A 22059-nucleotide genomic window follows, 5' to 3' on the forward strand; every position below is an offset into this window, starting at 1 on the left:
CTGGAGGAGAAGGCTTATTTTTTTCACTTCAACTAACTTTGTGTCATGTACATGAAATTACTACCTAAAAAGATACTTCTGAGGTATAACCATGCACACGAGAGATACTGCATGCAGTATCAATGTGACTAGTTTTAGCTGCTCAAACCGGACAGATAAAAAACTAAATAGATTAGTTAATAGATTAGTTAGAATCCAACTAAGTCACAGACAGAGATATGGAGCAAGTCAAAAACATGGCATACATTTCATCAGATGAGGGTTTATTTTTTGTTTCTCACAAAAAAAAAATAAATATATATATATATATATATATATATATATTAACTTCCCATTCTTCATTATTGTTACTTGAAGAACAAAATAACTCTTCCCTTTTGCACCAAGGCTACATTCAAAGATTCAAAGAAGTGATGTCTGTATAACCATTTGCAACATTTGGGGAGGGAGAGGGCAGTGAATAGTTTGTTAAGTAAGTACTGAATTTGGGATTTGATTGCAAGACGCCTGGCATCAGAATGTACTGAGAAACACAGAGGCAGGCAGAGATTTCTGGCATCAAAGAAGAACACTGACAGGCATGGATAGCTGGAGGTGAGGGAAGAAACAGAAGATTGAAAGACAAAGACAAAAATATAGGAAAAAATGTAGAGTTATCCAAAAGCTTTCCACATAGGCTTCCCCAAGCCCTTCCCCCAAACCTTATCCTGAAACTTCTTGTTTCTATATTTAACAAGGATTTGTGTGCCTTCAGAGCTGTCTGTTTTGTCCAACAATAGCATTAGCTCTAATAAAAACTGTATCCTATCCAACACATTTGCCTCACTTATTTTTAATTCACTACATCACGCTACTACAACTATCACCAGCAGCCCCTTCTGTCTTCACATAGGTTTAATATTTCTTCCAAATCACAGGGAAGAAACAAGTGGTGGAAAAATATAAGGCTAAACACCGTAACTAATTTTTTTTCCAGAGATAAAATGTTCAGAGTGTGGTATTTTTGTGGCGATAATAAAAACAATAATAGCACCAGTATTGTGAAGTATAACCAGGCTTGCAGAATTTGCCATCCTGGAAATACCACGTTAACAATTTTTTCACCTTATTTTTACTTCAAAATACTGGTCTTTTTCTCTAGAAGAAAAGGTGCAAGCAATATTTTCCATGGTTAAGAAAAAAAAAAAAAACATACAAAGATAGTTCTATAATTAAAAGCTGAGTAGATTTTTACCAGTGAAATCAATGGCTGTTTAATCAAAAAGTCTTTTTGCTTCATGAAAAGATTAACTTGTATGCCGAGTCATAACATTCACCTGATGAAAGAACAACTGCTATCCTGAAAACAAAGTTTGATTTTACTTAGATAACAGCTCTTTGGCTCAAAGTGAAATGAGCTTTGCAGATACTTTCCACACACCAAGAAATAAATACCATTTCTGGTGAAAAATTTCAAAGAACCAAGAGATCCAATGAGAGTTTTACAGGACTCAAACTATGACAGAAGTAGAGCAAAATTAACATCTGCAGTTAAGTGAGAGTCACCTCCATCAATAGGTTTTCCTTTTACAAGCAGAGGTAAAGATGCAATTTCTTAGATGTTTTTTTAGCAGGTGACTGAAATTTGTAGAAAGGAAGCCAACTGCATTTGTTATACAACCAATGATGTTGTGTGATTAGACTTGACTTAAAATGTAAATGTTTCCTTTTAAAATAATCTTTTTCCCAAAACATGTTAGAGCGATTCATGCATTTGATGTGTTAATTATGTATTTAAAATGAATTGTTCTATATTTAGAAAAAACTATTGTAAACAGGCCTTACACTGCTAAGAACTAAGTTCTGGACGTCATAGGAATTTGCCTTATGACTTTTTGGAATTCTTCGTAGAAAACCTTATGGGTTCCCTAGTCACACCAAATGTAGAGACTAAAGCAGTTTAAAATGAGCTTATGACAAGTATCACCACAGTAGTTTTTATTTTCAACAGGTGAAAAATGTGCTTTCCTGCAGCAAGAAGGGAGATCTTTCCCAGATGAGAATTTTCAAGCATCTAGAGAAAGCAAGACTTACTTTTATTTTATTTATAAATAAGTAAATTAAAACTACTTTTTATGATACCAAGCAACTTTCGAAACACTAGCTTTTGCAGTATTAGTCCCAAGTTGCTGCCACTACGTACTTCTGCAAGGTGGCACAGAGACCTCCTGCAGCAGCTGATAAGATACAGACAGGCAAAGGGCAAGACACACAAGCTGGAACACTGTTTCTCTGTATTGGGAATAATTTGCAGGGTGTGGTTAGCAGGGACTGATAACCTAGTGGGGCACCGGTTGACCAAGGAGTGACCTACTATGTACCATGCTGGAGGGAACATGCTGTAGGATTAACAGCAAGGCCAGAGATAACATCAAGATTTCAGCAGTATGGTAAATCTTGGGGAAAAATGCATGGAAAGGATGGGAAATTTGCATGCCCCTGACCTAGATGCTGGGACTTACATATGCTTCTGAACAGAAAAGGAGAGGGTATGACTAAGTCAAACAGAAGGCCCTTCAGAGATGCAGCATCGCCAGCTGAGGAGCTGTGAGCACAAGGCAGAGTCAGAGCTGGGTTCAACCACTGCCTTCTCCTGCCCCAGCCTCCAGAACGCATACTGTTCTCACAACCCATCTGAATTTGAGAAACACAATAACCAGGCTGACCAGTTAGCTCAACTTGCCAGCATAGGTTTGGGCGTGAGCACAAAGGAAATCTATTTTTAGCCAGGTGGGTCCACAAAACCGTTGTTCATGTACCAGGGCAGAGAATGCAGCTTAGACTTGTCTCAGGAAGCCATAGCACAAGCAACTAGGCAAGGAGAGAACTGTGGAATAATATAACATGCATGGAAAGTGTGAATGATGAACCAGTATGTGCACTGTGAGAATGGGAAGTCTGGAGAAGCCTGGCAAGTATAACAGATCAGCTTTCTTCTCTTCAGCAACACTGGCAGGTGCTGTGTTCTCACTGTGGCAAAGGTAGCAATGGGTTGCTAGAAATCTTTCTGCTTGGAATGAAAATGTAGGCAGTGCCTACAGACGGAACAAACAAATGCATTTGTTTGCATGATGGAATGCAGCCTTGGTTAGGTTCAGGTCGCAGCAGTAATTTCAAAACTACAGCTGTCCAAGAATGAGGGAAACATTGTGGAGCAAAGCAGGTGTATTGCATTCCCTCTAATCCCCAGGCATCTGAAAGGTGGAATGGTACAGTGGCTTATTTGAAACTGCACTCAAGGAAAATGGAATCTCACCTCTGTGAAGCTGAGAGGGAGCTAGGTAACAGAAAGGTAGGAACCTGTCATAGCAGCCCTGCAGAAAACCATATATCCCAAGTTCAGCTCGGTGACTAAGTAGCAGCCAGCCCTGGGGACATCAGAATCGAGACACAAGTTCACGTCTATCTTCCTACAGCAACTGGAATACCTAAGGAAGGAGTCCTTATCACTTGAGGACCAGGAATTAGGCAATGGCGGCCTTTGGAAAAGTGGCAATGAAATTAAGTATGTGCAGTTACTTATGATAAATAATCTGTTTTTACTTCCCCATGCCACTTACAGTCATGTCTGGTTGGCACTAACACTGATGGTGCACACCAAAACTTCAACTGGTCAGAGAAGTGTAGAGTGTCTCTGCTTGAACATACATGTAAGAAAGAGCATCAGCCGGCAAGGACAGGACACGCACCATGAGATGGTCTGAGAGACTTGCAGAGGGGACTTGTGGCTGGAGATGTGCTCTGGGCAAGAGAGATTCCATGTACGTGTCCCTAAGCAGTTGTGAGCCACCCACATCAGGGCAGGGACACGCCTGTGGGACTGCAGCTGTGGGGCACCCACGGCAGGGGAGGGCCAGGTCTGAGGGACTGTAAGTGACCTCAGTGGGGCAGGAATACTGAGAAGCTAAAAAAAAAAAGCAGAGGAAAATCAGCAAGGAGCAGCAGAAAGAAACCACTAGGCATTTGACCTTCCTGATCCTCACCAAAGGACTAGGGGATGGGCTGAGCACAACCAGCAGCAAAAAACAGGGAAGCCAAGCTGGGGCAGGTAAGGGTGTTTGGATTAAGCCAAAAGTAAGAAACTGGGAGGATGTTAAGGGTTTGATTGATTGATTGCTTTCTCTCAATTACCAAATCTATGATTAGAAGTTTGTGTTAACTGATAATAAGCTAATTTAAGTAAAAATTCCCCGAGTTGACACTGTTCTGCTCATAATATTTTCTCAAAACACATTCAATAGACTCTAAAGAGTAGGTTCCCATGCCAGAGCACGGAAAAGCAGTTTGGCTAAAAGAAAGAAACTTGCCCCTGGCAAGGTGATTTTAGCTGATGAATATTGCTGTTATTACTGCATTTCAGTAACACAGCCACCACCCAATGAAACGCAAGTTGTTTGCAGTGAGGGGTTCAAGACAGCAAGAGTTAAAGCAGAGTCCTTTCTGAAGCGCAGGCGACCCCATCACATGCACCAGAGTAACATCAGGAAAATATTGAAATTGGTCTTGGCTGGATGGCAGAAGGCTAAGTCATGCTTAACTCTCGCCAAGTTAAATGACCGTAACTACGGAAAGCTTAAGAATTGTTGCAGTGATGTCATTTTGATGTAGCAGTGCAGTGGCCATTTTATATAAATAACCAACACATAAAAAACGCTCTTACCCATTTCAAATTAGAAGAAACTGATGAAGAAACATATGCTACACTTTTCAAGTTCACACTGTCATACATGCACACTAGCACTGCTACTAAAATGAATTGCTCAACTGAAAGTTGTGTGGGGTTTTATGGTTTTTGTTTGTTTGTTTTTTAAATGAGATTTAAAAGTCAAACAACTCGAGAGCCCACCAAGCAGAGACCAGTCTCCACGAGTTCCTGCACCACAACTCTGCCCCAGCTGAAAGCTCCATCTACTGAATTACAGAGTCATTTCACCATCTTTTTTCACCATCATTTTTCTCAACACTGACTTGCCTCTGCAAGAAGTCAAGAGTTTCCTTCTCTTTGCTCACAGCCCTGTAATTACAGCGGTCTTACGATAAGGGTTCTCCACTTGTAAATCACTTTAGGCTACTGATCTTACAACATAGATATCCCAGCTTCCAGTGTGCGTTTTGCTCACATGCTGGTATTTACTACCACAACTGTTTCCTGTGGCAACAGTGTTTCAAAGAACAAGTTCTACTCAGTTCTTACAAAGGATACTTAAAGCATACATTCCAGAGTCCAAACTCAAGACCCTCAGCAAGCAGTTTTTCATGCCTTGATCTTTCTACAGTAGATAAAGGAAACTTTTGAGCCTTGTGTCTGCGTGCAGCAGTTTTCTGCTGCTCATAATGTATGATTATAATGTATAATTATAATTCTTCTGCCACTCTCTTAATATAAATTATACAGATTTCCTGCCTAATACTTTTTGTTTTGTTTTGTTTTGTTTTGTTTTTAGAAAAACAGATGCCTAAAATTAGATGCTGGCCTAACCTGGTGGTTTTGCAGCTGCAAGCTGGTTGAGCTGGTCTCACACCTCCGAACCAGGCAAAGAAAGAAGGTCCTGCCCTCCTCCCCTGCCCCATCTCACTTGCACTCTCGGATTCTCAGCCCTGCCACTCCCTCTTGCTGGCTCTGACACCCATCAGAGCAAACTCAGTGCACCAGATTAGTCACTTGCTGACTTATCAAGCTGAATCATCTCAGCACAGGCCCTGATGGGCACCAGATCAAACACGGGAGGACAGAAATGGAAAGATCCCACTCTTCCGCAGAGGAAAACTGTTAGACTGCCTAAAGAGACTGACGATATAAAATCTCACATGCGACCTTCCTCTGGATCCAGCCCCAATGATATCTAAATTCCAGCTTTGCCTGACATGCAGAGCTCATACTTGGCAAATGAGACAACACTTGAATACCAGTTTTGAGGTTAAAACTGCAAGCTCTTTTTCTAAGCAAGCTCAAGTAACAAAGTTTGCCCTTGCTTAATAATACATTCAAATCCTCATGATATGTTGAATACTGTTTTAACACTAACAGCTTTCACATGTCTAAAATGCATGATCCCACATGAAGTTCTTAGTCCTGAGGCACATACTCATCTGCTTGAATTGTGAAAGCAAGCCATGCCAGAGAAACCAGACACCTCCAAACTGTCACACAACAGCCAAATTGCTTGTAAGGTAAGATCCTTAACTCTCTATAGCAGTTCTGCAAATTCAGACTACAGGGTGCTTACTAACAGTGAAATTTTAATTTTCAAAAGTATGTATTTCAGGTTTTGCCTTTATTTTAATTTAAGATCGCACCACCACAAATCTGACATTCCCCTGAAGGGCCCCACCCTCCCCAGGCTGACATTCTCAACAGTTCTCAAATTCTTATACATTTTGTTTAAGCAAAACATGTCCAAACTAATCATAACCTTTCTAATCGGTTCATATTATTGGCGTTAACCAGTACCCAGATAAATTAACCAGCTTTTAAAGAGCAATCTGTTAAAAAAAAGTAGCATAATTTTCCTCAGAATTTGAAACAAGATCCTTGAAGGCAGTTTTTGTGCACCTTCCCTCTAGTGATGCAGAAACTGGACAGACACTCTTCACCTCCAAACTTTCTGGCATAAAGTTTAGAAAGACTATTAGATCCTGCTGTCCATGACCGTGAGGAACACTTGCAGAGGTACAGGTAAAGGAGCAAATTTTTCACATAAGTTGTAAGATGATATCTCGGTGTTATCAGTCTGAAACATCTGTCAGTTTTAATTGTAGTTACTGTAAATTGTACTATTTTTCCAAGAGCTCAGCTTTGCTAACCTAGCAGTTAAGACCACAATAAGGCCACAGCAGAAGAATTGAATTAAACCAGGCTTAATGCCAGACTGGGCTCATCTGGCATCCTGCACACAGTATCTACAGCTTCCAGTCAAAGCTAGGAGAGGATATTATTGCATTTTTCCTTGTCCCTTACAGTGAAAAGATAGATATTTAAGTTTTGAAGTGTTACTTTTACAAAGCACCTGAAAGAAAATACCTAGGCTTAGCATCAGGTATGCTTATTAACATAGTAAAAAAAAAAAAAAAAAAAAAAAAGTTTCTTAGAAATAAGTCATATAAATGGGGAATGACAGTTTGCACTGCATATTCTAGTTTAGGAGTCTTCCTCCTGAAAAAAAGCTTGATATTGGGAACTTTGCTACTTCTCTCCCCCGCCCAAACTGTTTCCTTATACCACATACCAACGTGCTCTTACATACACATTGTTTTGATCAAGGTTCAAGAAAATCGTCCCTGGCACATACTGAAGCCGTAAGAAGCTTCTCAGAAAATACAGTGGTGTGTTTCAGCCTGCAGTCTTGCCATAGTGATATTTTTCTTTTCTTTTAAAGGCTATTGTGTGACCAGACTTTCTGGTGAGCAACTGTTGCCCTGGAATTGCCGTAACTCCGCGTTCTTTCCTAAAATGGAAGCCGAGCTCCAGCAGAGCTCCCCACCGCCCCGAAACCCCTCCGAGCCCCTTCCAGGGATTCCCCTCCCGTGTACCCAAGGGCCCTGCGGGGGCGAGTAGCACGTATTCACCCCAGAGATTCAAAACAAGACAGGCTTTCCAGCGCGGGAGGTGGGCAGAAAGCTCAGCAGTATTTTTCCTGTCAGTTAAATGGAAAAACAACCAAAACACCAAATAAATAATTAAAAAGAAAAAAAAAAGGGGGCTGGAGGGAGAGAGCGCCGCTCCCCTGCCCGGGACAGACACGGGCAGCCGGCGCTTGGGGACCCGCCCGGTTCCCTCTCGGGCTCCTCTCGCCATCGGGGCCGCTTCCCCGATCCCCCCTCCCGCCTCCGTGCCCCGCGGCAGCACTGAGCCCCCCGGCCCGGGGACGGAGGGCAGGAGACTTGTCCCTCCCCAAGCCCGGCGGGGTAGCGAGGCTCCGCCGCAGGACCGCTCCCCGCCGCCCGCCCCCTCCTCACCTCTGACAGGGATCAGGACGGCGAGCAGCACCACCGCGGGAAGGAGCCTCCAGCGCCGCATGGCTGCCCGCACCACACACACGCCGCCCGCTCCCTGACAGCCGCTTTCCGCAGCCGCTCCCGCCTGGCCGGAGGGCGGCACCGCGCCGCGCCCCGGGGCTGGGTGCGCCGCGCCGAACACGCCCCGGCTCCGCGCTGTCAGTTCGGGCGCTGTCAGCCCGCCGCCGGGGGGAGGAGGGTGAGGCCCGCCCGGGCCGGCCCGGCCCGCCGCGGACACTCCTCCCGGTGCGGGGCCGGGCCCTCCTGCCCGCCGCGGCCCCTCCTCGGGCCGTTACCCGCCATTGTCACCGCCTCGGGAAGGGCAGGCCGTAGCGGAGCCCCGTTCCCCGGCGGGCTGGGGGCGTCGCGCTGTGGGTTTCCCGTGGGGGCCGAACGGGGTCGGCCTGGCTCCGGGGAGCTGAAGAAGGAACAGGGCTGCGGGACGTGCAAGTTGATGCTGCTCAGCCCTGACCACTCCTGCATAAAAAAGAAAAGGGGCACCGGACCAAAGAGCCCCGTTTTCTGGATGGAACGAGCTCCAGGGCTTGAACACCAGCCACGGGTTTCAATAGCAGAGGTGCACACTCCTGCACCACTGCCCTGTCTTCACCCAGGCCCTCTCTTTTCCTGCTTTTCCTGGAGAAAAGTTACCCAACACTAAACACACCAGAAAACCTAATAATCTTGACCATAACAAACTTGCTTTTTCTTCAGCTGGACAGAAAATCCGTAAAAAAGCTTTGAATCTTGTATTTGCAAGCGATGCTACAGCAGGCCCATGGCTGAAGGCTACAAATGTAAAACTCGTGCACAGTAAGGTGCTGAGTTTTCTTAACTAATTCCGCAGGTGTGGAAAGATGGATTGTTAAAGATCTTGTTTTCTTATAAGTCCTTTTCCAATGGCCGTTTTGCATCCAGTATTGGATGCTGTGGTTTGAGGGCCAGTCCGTTCCCCAGATGCTGTTGTAGCAGCCTGAAGCACTGCTGCTGCGGGTCGAGGTCAATGCAGTTGTGCTGAGCGCTGCTCAGGGCCATGTATGACAAAAACGCCTCTCCGAAATGCTGTTTCCACTTGCCATTGACTGGATAAGCAATCACAGAATCATAGAATGTTAGATTGGAAGGGACCTCAAAAGATCATCTAGTCCAATCCCCCTGCCAGAACAGGGACACCTAGATGAGGTTACACAGGAACATGTCCAGGCGGGTTTTGAATGTCTCCAGAGAAGGAGACTCCACAACCTCCCGGGGCAGCCTGTTCCAGTGCTCTGTCACCCTCACCGTGAAGAAGTTTCTTCTCAAATTTAAGTGGAACCTCCTGTGTTCCAGTTTATACCCATTGCCCTTTGTCTTATCATTGGTTGTCACCAAGAAGAGCCTGGCTCCATCCTCATGACACTCACCCTTTATATATTTATAAACATTAATGAGGTCGCACCTCAGTCTCCTCTTCTCCAAGCTAAAGAGGTTCAGGTCCTTCAGCCTTTCAATAATAATAATAATAATAATAATATCTACAGGGTGTTTAAAAAAGATTGACCCAATTTGAAATCACCGTATCTCTGCAACCACAAACCGGCCATGAAAGAGACTCTTACCACTTGAAAGGACGGGGCACAGAGTTTCAAATGATTACTGCTAGATGCCTCTCCCTACACACAAACAGCCCCTAGCTTCAGGCATTTGCAAGATGGTGACCCTGCAACTACTTTGGAATTGGGTCCATCTCCATCTTTTTGAGACATCTTGTAGTTCAGTGATGTGCAGCATGTGATTTAGAAGGTAAATGGAGATGTGCAGCTGACTTAAATTCACTGGCTGTAGGCCTAAACTTTCCCCAGAGAGGTCTATGATTCTTTTCTAGCATTTGTGGGACCATGCCAGCTAGAAAAATGCAAAGTCACAGAGTCTGTGAATTACTGTCACCAGTTCATAAATTGATGGTAATGTTTCTTCGTCCTTGCCAGTGCCTAGTCAAGTAATTTTTAGATTTAACCTGAGGTAATAAAGAGCTTAACTGTAGTAATAAATGTACACATAATTAATCTTAAAATTATGCTGTATTTTAAATTAAGGATAAGCTTTTCCCTTAAAATACCTGAGTATTGCAGCAGTAGTACTGGAAAGTCTATTGAAGACTGTAAGCAGGAGGGCCGGAACAGCTAGAGGTGTTTTTCCCAGTCATTAACATTTATGGAGTTGTGCTTGTTTTGTTTGGGATAGAGTTAATTTTCTCCATGGTAGCTTTTTTGTGGCTATGGTTTGGATTTGTGCTGGCAACACTGTTGGTAATACAGGGATGTTTTAATTATTGCTGAGTAGTGCTTACAGAGTCAAGGCCTTTTCTGCTTGTCACGCTACCGCACTAGCAAGGACGCTGGGGGTGCACAAATGTTGGGAGGAGACACAGCCAGGACAGCTGACCCCAGTTGTCTGGAGGGATATTCTACACCATATGATGTCATGCTCAGCATATAAAGCTGGAGGAAGAAGGAGGAAGGGGGAATGTTTGGAGGGATGGTGTTTGTCTTCCCAAGTAACTGTTACGTGTGATGGACCCAGCTCTCCTGGAGATGGCTGAACACCTGCCTGCCCATGGGAAGTGGTGAATTAATCCCTTCTTTTGCTTTATTTGCGCACATGGCTTTTGCTTTACTTATTAAATTGTCTTTATCTCAATCCATGTGTTTTCTCATTTTTACCCTTCCAGTTCTCTCCCCTATCCCACCAGGGGGGGAGTGAATGAGCACCTGATCGGTGCTTAATTGCCAGCTGGGGTTAAACCATGACAGGAGACAACATTTGATCTTTGTAAGCAGCTTCCTTGTTTTCTGAACTCCAAGCCTAGAAGGTAGATTGAATTGTGTAACCCAGCAGTATGGGTCTAGTTATAAATGCTATGTGCACAACACAGGAAATTATTAATGTTGCTCAAAGGATGTTCTTTAACAGTGTTTGTTTATAGCTGTTGTTAAACATCATCTAAGAAGTTGATCTCTTGACAAAAAGAACAAGAATGAATATTCTTCAGAGTACTGCACATTTCTCTATTTAATCACACCATACAAAACCATGTTTGTTGTTTGTTTGTTTGGGTTTTTTTTTTCGCTTCCTTCCAGGATTGCAGAACTAACAGTGAAAGACTAGTTATTTCACTGGAATTACCATGTCAGATCAGGGCCCTGTAACTTCCTGTTTCCAAAATTAGTCTTTGTCAAAGTAACTGTCTTCAGACGAGGTAAAAGCAACCTCCTGCTAGAAAAGATGTGAGATAACTGCACTTTGCACAAGAGATGGTGATTTCCAGTTGGTTCAGTCCTTGAGGCAGGGATACAGTTTGCTGGCACCAGCCACTTTATGGCTAAAAAATTTTCCAGATTTATTAATATCAGTGGGTTTTGTGGTTTTGTTTGTTTTGGTCTTGTTTTGTTTTGTTTTGTGTTTGTTTGCTTTATTTTTTTTCAGTCTTACTAACCTTTTGATCTGAAGATTTCTCTGACATCTTGTGAAAAAGAGTTTCATTGTGGTTACCAGCTCTTCTATGTGTGGAACTCTGATTAGAAAAAAAACGCCAGGCTTTGTCATTTCACATGTAAAGCCAACTCATCTGTAAAAATAAAAATAATTTAGTACTAGGGCTGGTTATCTGATTGTGTGAGTAATATTCATAATCAGAGACCCACCTCTTCCAATAGCACCTATCTTTGCCCCACTCATCCTGCAATGGTTGTCCTAGCAGGTCTTTCTGTCTGTGTCCTGCCCATAGGCTCTACGGGGAAGCCTCTGCAAACAGTTCAGGCATTCGCCTGATCTGAAGATGCCTTGGAAAGACGCAAGGTTACCTTAAGACTTAATTCTAAAGAACAGGATCTTTAAATGACATGCAGCCTCTATGGTTTGGCTGGAAGAAAAATGTGACTTATACAGCAACACAATGAAGGCTGGAAATTGCAAACCTAGGTGAAACTGTTCAAACTTGAACAAACTCAGTGAGCTGATCAGCTAAATAGTTGCTTTTGCGGCTATCTCTGAGCTATGAAGATAAATGCTCTTCTCCGTTTCCTCCAATTCCTCTTCTGAAGTAAGATCCTTGTAGCTTTTTTCCTGCATCAACATAACTCTTTTTTCCCTTTCACCTATGAGCTTTCAACCTTGCCAAAAACAGCATAGCTCTCCAGATGTTCAAAGAAGTAAAGGAAAGACACAGATTTTTATTTGCTAAAAGCAAAGTCTTCATGGAGCAGGTAGAACCTTACTGCTCTCTTCCCCAAGGACACATTTTGGAAGAAGAGGGACACAGCCACTGCCAGTAGATGGTGAAGCAGATGGGCATAGACAGCACTGGGGAAAAAAGAAAGGAGGTGGGCAGTATTACCAGTGGTAAAAGGCTGGTCTTTGATGCACACATGTGTTTGGTTACTGTTACGAAGTTGATATGAGTACAAAAATAACCCTGGAAATTACATTGCCTTTTTTGCTTTTACTGTTCACCAGAATTTGGCAATAGTGTGCGATGACTCTTTTCATTTCAGGTGCAGTTTCTGACGCCAAGAATACTCACATGTAAGGAGCATATTTGAATGTATTGATGTTGTGGCCGTGGCAATACACAGCGTGTATTGGAAGACTATTTGTCAGAAGTTTCTCTTATTTTTTTAATAATTTGAAAACAAAAATGAAAGGCAGGGTTTCAGTGCTGGTTTCTGTCATGGCATCTGTGAAAGCAGGGGTTCTGATCTTCGTGTTTCTTCTTGCTGTGAGGATATAAAGCTTTGCTTTAATCTTTATTTTTTAAATAAAAAATCAAACATGTGAAACCTTATTTTCTCTCAATGTTTTCATACTTGATCTGTGAGAAGAAGAGGATAGTTCCACCAGCAAAGCTTCCTGTAAATAAGCGTAATACTATTTTGGCAGCACACTAAAGTTTTAGGGCCACAAGCAAACTGATATAGTATAGTCAGTCAATAAAATGGTGATTTTTTTTTTTTTGTTTAAAGGATGAAATATAAAGCATGTAGTACAAACAGTTAACACAGATTTGATCTTTTGTTAAGGATTATAAAAACTGCACCAGGTTTGGTTGGTTTTTTGTTTGCAGGCTATTTACTGTTGTGGGCTATTTACTGATGCTCTCTGCTTTCCAGGGCAGAAGAGACATTAAGACACTGCAGCCTAAGGGTTTCTTCCCAAGGAAACAAATAAGATTCCTCTACAAACAGCTTGTCCAATCCCCAAGATTGTTTCAGAAAGAAGTTTCTGAGATGGTTGTATAGATCCTGAACAATCTCTGCAAAGGCCAATTACTTGGTCTTAGTCAGTCTCAGCTTTTCCTTTTGTAATTGCCTTCTCTCGGTTGGTACCACTTCTTCCCTTCCAGTAGCAGCAACTACTGCAGGATGCCTACATGACTTAGAGCACCAGCCTGGATAGTGGGGCATCAAGGTCTATGGTAACTGAGAGCCCATCTTCTTCAAAGGTCATCCCATTTCTATTATGATAGAGATTTTTCCTACTCTAACTATCAGCTGGCTATTGTTTCTTTTTCAAATTCACTCCAGATAGCTTTATACTTCCTTTTTTTTTTAATTCTTTTTATCGTCCAGTAACATCTGTACACAAATTGATTACACTTCCTGTAGACTATCCAAAGACCTTTCTACGTCCAAAGTCTACTGTGTTTTTTTGTAACAGTTCATAAAGAGAAATATGATTTTATATATCATTTTTCTGCACACTAATCTACATTTGAAGAAACATTAGGTAAAAGTTATTTTAAAAGTAGCTGTATCTTACATGACGTGGATCCCATTTGACATGTATTTCCATAATAGAACATGCAGTTTCTTGATCAACAAAACAAATCTTTTTTTAACATTATTCTGTTTTATCAGAAACAGAGGGATGTTTTATTTCCTGCATAATCCCTTTCAAGCAAAGACAGCCTGCAACAACCCCTAACATATTCTTCCTCAGTTATATGGAACTTCTGCTATGCTTTTATGCACACATCAGTAGAATACAGGAAGGCTGTCAATTAGACTTGTGGTAGTGATTTCTATGTCCACCTCTGTTACGTAGCATGGGTTATGTGACTGCTCGGTTTCATAAATACATTGAGGGTGTAGCTGGATTCTTGAAAGAGGGCAGCAGATCTGACAAACATGGCAAGAATTTAGCAGCCATTTGTGAAGGCATTTTGTTCATAATGATTTTTGTGTACACATGCTAGATGCATCACATCAGGGCAAAATTTGAGCTGCACTGACAAAACAAAACCATCTCTGTATTTCTCACCTAGATCTCCATATAAGAATCCTTCATTAGGATGCTATGGAAAATGCCATTGGCAATTTCAGTCATCTACAGACAGGTATAAGCCATTTTAGTAATGTGTTGCACAATAAAAGCTGCAGCTGCTCCAGTGTGCTACAAAGAACCCTGTTGTTGCACTTGGCATTAAAGGGGTCTACAGGGAAGATAAGGAAGGACTCTTTATCAGGGAGTGCAGTGATAGGATGACACGTAGTCTAGTGGAACCTGATCTAGTGGAATGTGTCCCTGCCCATGGTAGGGAGGTTGGAACTAGATGTTCTTTAAGGTCGCTTCCAACCCAAACCGTCCTGTGATTCTATGATTAAAACTTTTAAATGAATGCTTCAGGCCCAGGGGTAGTTTGAAAGATGGTGGCCTCTATGTTTGTGTAGCCTGGCAATGGAGTCAGTGACCCAAAGAAGTTCAAGTCACTAAGTCATGTGAGGGTATGGAAAGATACTCCTGTGCACCAGGACAGGTAAACACTGTCCATTCTCAAAAAGTCAGAGCTATATAAATGAATGCAAAATAACAGTAGCAGAAAATTTGCAATGCTTTGAATATGAGGAATACCCAGAATCAATCTTCTTTCACACTCAGCAGAACTAAAAGCATTTCTGGTCATGCATGGTCTTTGGAACAAAAAGTCCAAATAGGTAAATGCCTCCCTAATGGGTGGGTACTTAAAAAGATGGGTAGGAAGCCATTGTTCTTATTTCCTTTTGAAAACTTTATAATTCTTCTTAAAATAATAGTTTCCAGCATTAGAGTGGATTTCCTGCTTTACAATCTTTCTTGCAGTTTATATCATCATCTGTTTAGGAGCAGATGACAGTCTGGGTATTTGTGCTCAGTGATGCCGATTAGCCAGCTCACGAGGCTCCCTCCTCGGCCCACAGAGCTGTTTTTAGATCATGACACAGAACTGCGTGGCTGTCCTCATGGATTTTGTTGGTGAACAAAGTTATTTCCTGAGTGTGGTTCCCAAAAGATGACTGTTTGAATCCCTTCCCTTGCAGCTGTGGTGTAGAGAAGGGTGGAATGGTGGGGAGGTTGAGATACTGGCCTGAGTTTGGAAAAAAAACAAAAGTTGAGGAATTGCCAATTTGTTGTCATGGTCCAGCTGAGAAGAAACCAAAAGCAGTTTAAATTATTCCATGGTTCAATTTACAGTGAGTGCTACTATATTTCACAAATTAATCAGTTGATTCATACTTGAACTTTTTTTTTGAAACTGGTGATTTAAAGTCACTAAGTCAATTGAAGGGCAGGAGTAACATTGGGGGGCGGGTTCCACACTAGAGAGGGAAACAGGTTTTCCTCCAATTCTCTATTAATTTGTTTCCTTTCCTCTTCTGCCCTTTTGCCTTCGCAGGAAAAAAGAACACACAAAAAAAAAACAAACAAAAAAAAAACCCAACCGAAAACAACAAAAACAACCAAATAAAAAAAGAAAACAAAATACATATAAAAGAAAGGCATACAGTAAGCCTAAATCAAGTTCTGTTTTATTATTCCCTTAAAGGACTTCTTATGAATAAAAAGTTACTTATTTATATGTGACTTCGTTGCTAATGCTGGGATTGGGGGGGCAGATCTGCACTGTAATGCTGAGCAAGAACATTCAGAATGTTGGATTCTTCTAATATTTTCCTCTTATTATCTAAAGGAAAAAATAAAGAAGTGCAGCTTATTGAAGTAGACTTATAAGGTTCTTGATTATCTAATATTTTTACTGCGTTACAAAATTTATGAAAAAAAAAAAAGGAAAAATACAAGGAGAAATGGTATGTGCGTGAAATACAAACCACATGGCTGGAACACCCACTTTTCCTGTCTGTGCAGTTTGGGAAAAGTCATTAAATCAAACAATACAGCATTTTCCATTTAAGCGCACAAAATTTGAGTTCATAGAACAAGCTAGCATAACCGTACCTGCCGTGGGAACGCTAGCTATGAATAACTTCTCCATAGAATTTAAGAAATGCAGAAAGCAAGTGTCGCTTGAAAAAAAGTAGCTTATGCATTTGTCATTCCCACATCCATTTTTCTGACTCATTTATTTTTACATTGCTCTTTTCCTAAGTGCCCAGAGTAGTATCAGAAAGCTTAAACAAATGAAAGCAAATATTTCTGCCTTTTTTTTTGGGGGGGGTGGGGGGTGTGAAGCAGGGAACTGGAGAGAGGTCCCACTGATCCTGATAGGGCTGGATTTTTACATATAGGGCCAGATTTTTACATATAGGGCTTTTTATTATCAGATTCAAAATCTCAAAGCTATTACTGCTTGCCTTTCCTATCATTGCTTCACCTTCTTTCCCTATATACTATTCCATTTTGGTGTCTTGTCTCCTTCTGCGTCTGGGTAATTGTAAATCCCTTGCTGTCTGCTGAGAGCTCTAGACAGGAGCCAGCAAAGGAATTTGCCCTGCCCTTAGTTCCAGGCACCCCCAGCTATGTCTGGTCCTGTGGAATCAGAGAGGAGACCATGTTGAGATAAGACTCATGTGGAGACTGTTCCCCCACACCCTTGTAATGTGACATCTGAAGCTTTATGCTCACCAAGATATAAAAGAAGCTTAAACTACATAGTGATATCAGATGTGGAGGAGGGATCAGAAGCATGAATGTGTGTATCGATGAGGTCTTGCATTGGTACTAACTATGCTGTATGTCATTTCTTGGCCAAGACCAGGCCAAACCCTAATGATTTAGAAGGTTTGTTATGCTTCAGTCTGCACTTTCTTGAGTGCAGTGACAGACTTCTGTGTTGTAAAACCAGCTAAGAAAGTGGAACATATCATGTTCATCATATTGTATCTCAGTAGAGAGGTAATGTTTATGCATCTGTCCAGGGCATTTCTAACACAATTATGTATTTTACTATAGCCTGTCCACAGTTCCAGTCAACATCTGCTGATCTATATGCCAGGGGCAATATTTTTAAATGTACAAAATACTACAGAAATGTGTAATTTATTTCTTCCTGCTCATTAGCAAGAACTAATTGTGTGTACATTTCTGTTTTGAGTGACAAACATATACTTGCCACCTCAGTCCACTCTCTTCAGGTGCTTCTTGCTAGCTTGGGTCCCTGTAGGACACTACTGTGTAATGGGACACTAGGGACAGCTGTGGCCTCTGGTTTAGATGAATTTTAGCAGAAAAGTAGAGAAAGGTGCACTTAGTTTCTCTCTGTGAATATTCTGTTAGAGAGTGTGGCTACGGGGAATGAGCTGTCCTTTAATTAAAGTAGCCAAATCCTACAAAGTGCCACTGCCTTTTATATTAGAGTACAGAATGCACAAAAGGATTTTTGGTTTCTGTAAAAGTTCGAAAGAGGATTTTCCACATTTTGAGTAAAGATAATGATTGTGTAGTGATATGCACAGGGAGACTAGCAGTTTGAGATTCCTGTTTCTACTTCTGGTTTGTGATCTTGAAAATGTCAGACTCCTCTATTTCTTTCCATAGCTCTACAAGTGAACTGACACCCTTAAAATGATAAAAATTTAGCTCTGTTTTTCTTAACAAGCTAAAGTGTTTGGGGTACCATCCTTGGATGCAGCCAATGCTGATGCAGTGGATGACTTGAGCAGACCACAGGTGGCATAAAAGTTGCATGATTTCTGTCTTCCTGGATACAGAACCAGGAAGGCTATGTCTCAGCCTTTGCAGCTGAAGTCAGCACGGCTGAAAGCGTGACAAAAACTTTCTTGCAACATCCTCGCAGAGGCTGTGCATTGAGCAGGAGCGTGCAGCACACTGAGCCTCAGCTGTGTCATGTTCCAGTGCTGGGGGAACTGGGTGGCACAAAATGGACATCACTGGAAAAACCAGATGTTTACAATATGTTGTTTCTCTGACATAGCAACAACAGCCCGTTGATCTCCAGAAGTTTAACTTCAAAAGTGCAAAAGTCTACCCCACCTTCCACCAGCCACTCTCTACGATGCCTTCCTCACCCACTTCCTCTTCTGTGACTCTGAAGACAGCACTGAGAAGAAGCAGGTAGAAGAAACTCTTCCTCACTGTCTTAAGCACAACTGGAAATGTTTTGAAACACCTTCAGACCCACAGTATTTTTCTCTGTTGCATTAACTCTTCTCACCAGCCTTAGCTTTCACATCCTAAAGCTGGCTAATGAGAAGGAAAATCGAGCTTTGCTTATCTATTTGTCTCATGGTAATGAGTTTTCTGCTTCAAAAGTAATGCTGGTCAGGAGAGGATGCACGAGGAGTGTGAAGCACTGGACAAACATGCATCGAACCTGACAAGTTCTGTTCTGGCCCAGTGCTTTTGCAGTGCACTTTTTAAACTTGACACAATGGGGTTTAAAGAAAACATCAGCTCAGCACACCAGTTCTACTGTTTTATTATTCTTGCTTGGCAACAGCTAAATGTCTTGTTTGTCCTGTTCTGGCACATGCCTTTTCATCTGTATTTACAAATAATAATTTATATAACTTCTTTTAACATTTTATACAACTCTTGCAGATTATTGCATGACTTAAAGTATGTACTTGTTTAGAAAATTAATGGCATTGAAATCTTTTGCCATTTAGCACATTCGTACTTCCTGTGGGTTTCCAGGTATGTTTAATTACCAGAGTAAATCACAGTATACTCCCCAGCTATCAGCATTTCTTCAGTGAGTCACTTGTATAATGATATAAAGGATTTTTCAGGTATGAAAAGTGAAACTTATACACACAACTAATTTGAGATATATATATATAGTCAGTTATTCAGCTGATACCACTTGAGACCTGAAGACAAGTAGTTCAAGTTTACATCCTTGTTCAAGTTTTCTAGTTTATCTTATGGAAAAGTAAAAATCAGCACTTGATCACTCAGTCAAATTCTCAGGCATCTGGCTTGTAGACCCTTGATTTACTCAGCAACATTAATTTTGGGTCGAGCTTTTTAAGAGCTCAGAAACATTTCTTAATAGAGAATGGAGAGTGGAAGAAAATAATTAATTATGTATCCTCACAAGTGCATTCTTTCGGAAGCTGAAGGCAGACTTAATTTTTGCAAGGAGCGACAGACACTTTTCTGTGTGGCTGTGTGTACATTACTGATTGTGTCATTGAGTCTGTTTTCAAGAAAAAAAATCATTCATTTGTGTTGCCATCCTCGTGTGATATTTGGGGAATGTCTCATAAATGCTTGCTCTTGCTAGAGAAGTCAGGAGGAGTAGCAGCGAGCTGAAATCTGATCTCCAAACTGTGGAGGAGAGGTTGCTTTTCCATAGGAAGGTGCTTTCTCCTAACAAAAACCCAGCCAGCACACTTACTTCCCTACTGCCACCACTATACTGGTGATCCAACAAGCAAACGTTAAATGCTAGTCACTTTCTTTGCTAACATACAAGCTTCCTAGCCTGTGTTTTAAAAAAACAAGCAACCAAAGGCCTGCTCAGTTACTTGCATGTCTTTGCAAAGACTGAGAAAGAGGAACGGGATCTGCAGCAGGCACAGTGCATGAGCAATAGGATCTCTGGGAAGCTGTAATGCAGGGACTACCCAAACACAACTCTGTCGGTCACGTTAAGGGATTTCCTGTTTGAGATTTTCAGCTGATTTCAGCTGTAGCAATATGTGGTAAAGGAAATCACAGTCTCTTGGGCAGGGCACATGAGCTGTGCCAGAGAGAACGTACGCACAGGTTGAAACTTTTTACAAAGCGCATTCTCCAACCTCAGATAAAGGAAACCTTCAGCAAAACACAGAGAACAAAGATGCCTATGACTCATGAAACAGATTAATAAGGTTTTACTAGCCTGCCCAGTTTGAGTTGAGCATAATGGGTAAAGGATGTCTCAGACCATCCCTGGTGAATTAAGTGAATGCTGGAATCAGCTGTTGGTACGTTTGCATATTTGGAAGCTGATTTCTGTTGGAATTTATCATATCTGTTGTTTTTCTTCATAAAATCTTTTTCAGTGCAGCCAATTGCTGTGGGCCAAAAAGAAGGCATGCACACACACAAAAGCCGTGGGTTGTATTTTAATAGGGATCCCTACTGCTTATCATTGCTGTTTTATGTAATTGTCTGGAAAAGGTCAGCATAGTTTGTACTGTGAACAACTGAAGCTGAAAATTTTGACTTTTTTTTTTTTTTGTTGTTGCACTGGACTTGTCATCTTCTGGCTAAACGCAGTATGAAAAAGCAACTTAGAAAAATATGAGGCAATTCCAGCTGCAGGCTATTGCACCTTTGTTCATAAACTGCTGTGAATCTTACTAACAAAACTAGTCCCAAATAACAGTTGGTTACAAAATGTTTGATTTAAAGACAAAAAATGTTCAGATTTTTATCTCTAAGACCAGTCCCACAGGGCTTAGTTGGTTTGTTTCTGTATCTCTCTCATAAACACTATGCTAGAATACCTATAATTTTGATTTTGCTTTCTCTAGCACATATGCAAACAGTCATCTTCACCATGACTTTTTATGTTGATTAAATTTCTCTAATTACTTCTATGGGTTTAGCATAGAATTTAAAGTATTTGCTTTGCTTTTAACATTGTGTAGTTGTTCAAAGCAGCTGGCTGGCTGCTTAAATATATCTCAGAGTAGGACAGGGCTGAGGGAGGGTTCCTGATATTGGCTGAGTGAAGTTTGCCTCTGCTGTCATGAGGAAGAACAGGAAGAAAAAATCAGTGCTGCTTTTTCTTTGAATTAAAGTGCACATTGGAAGAAAGCTCTAAAAGAGATTTGGTCCTGGCACTTGGTCCTTTGACAGACTGGGGAAGGAAGCCAGCCCTCATGTTGGATTAAGAAGATATGCTGACATCCTCACCTGCAAAGCCGAGCTGAGTTTTTGTTTTCTTTAGGAACAGGGACCCAGAAGTGTCCACTGGCACTGGAGCTGTGTTATGGAGCTGCAGTCTGAGGAAACTTAGAGAAATGGCAGCAGGACTGAAACTGACACCAGTCCAGAAGGCGGCAGTGGCAGAGGCAATCACCCTTAAGGTTTTTCAGCACTTGTCTCACTTGCTCTTTAATATGTACTAGAGATAGTACAAGGACTTTTCCTCCAGTGTTCCTGGAAAAAAAAGCAGTATTAATGTCTCAAATTCAGATTACATTGTCACCACTCAAAAGTACATCTTTGTTAGTCTTGCTGTCTGTGTTTGGGAAAGCAGAGATGTACAGAGTTAAGTGCAACAGAAACATAGCTGAATTGTTATGAAAACATGCACTTCTTGAAGAGCAGTGGGAGCAACTCCTTAAACCCACTTTACTTATAGAAGTTTCTTCTCAAACAGATGAAAAGAATTTCATCAGCACTCTCCCAAGCTGTGTTTCTACCAGGGGAGCCGGAGAGATTCCCACCTCTTGGCTTCAAATATACCACTTAGCACCATCCCAGTATGGTCACTGAAGTCAGGTGAAGACCCAAATATACACACCTGTCCTGGAAAGTTAGGCATGGGAGGGAGTTGCAGCATTTTTCAGGAGGTCACATAATCATGGTGACTGGGAATCAAGACATGCTCTAGTCCTGTGTGGGTTATGTCCATGGACTATAGTCACAGATGCTCAAAAACTGAAGGCATGGTTATTTTGTAGAGTCCACTTACACAAGTGAGGAGAAAATAGTACCGAGGAGAGTTGCTTTATGGTTGCAGAGGCAGCCCTAAAGAATGCTTTTTGACACACCTGATGTTGCTTTCATAAAATATTCAAAGAAGCACATGAA

The 22059-nt window shown here is 41.7% G+C and overlaps 1 protein-coding gene and 1 long non-coding RNA gene across 3 annotated transcripts in view; both read right to left on the reverse strand.

Annotated features, from left to right (window-relative positions):
* The window catches only part of CD99 (CD99 molecule (Xg blood group)), a 30482-nt gene extending 22245 nt beyond the window's left edge, over positions 1 to 8237 (reverse strand). For both annotated transcript variants that reach the window (XM_065074369.1, XM_065074358.1), the window contains exon 1: positions 7996 to 8237. In XM_065074369.1, coding sequence (XP_064930441.1) covers positions 7996 to 8056 — 61 coding nt within the window. In that variant the 5' untranslated portion in view covers positions 8057 to 8237. The remainder of the gene's footprint in view (positions 1 to 7995) is intronic.
* A 9443-nt stretch (positions 8238 to 17680) lies between these two features.
* The window catches only part of LOC110358836 (uncharacterized), a 39910-nt gene continuing 35531 nt past the window's right edge, over positions 17681 to 22059 (reverse strand). The window contains exon 3 of the long non-coding RNA XR_002413602.2: positions 17681 to 21402. This is a non-coding gene — a long non-coding RNA (uncharacterized LOC110358836). The remainder of the gene's footprint in view (positions 21403 to 22059) is intronic.

Source organism: Columba livia, chromosome 1 (genome assembly GCF_036013475.1).
Source record: "Columba livia isolate bColLiv1 breed racing homer chromosome 1, bColLiv1.pat.W.v2, whole genome shotgun sequence".
Classification (NCBI taxonomy): Eukaryota; Metazoa; Chordata; class Aves; order Columbiformes; family Columbidae; genus Columba; species Columba livia.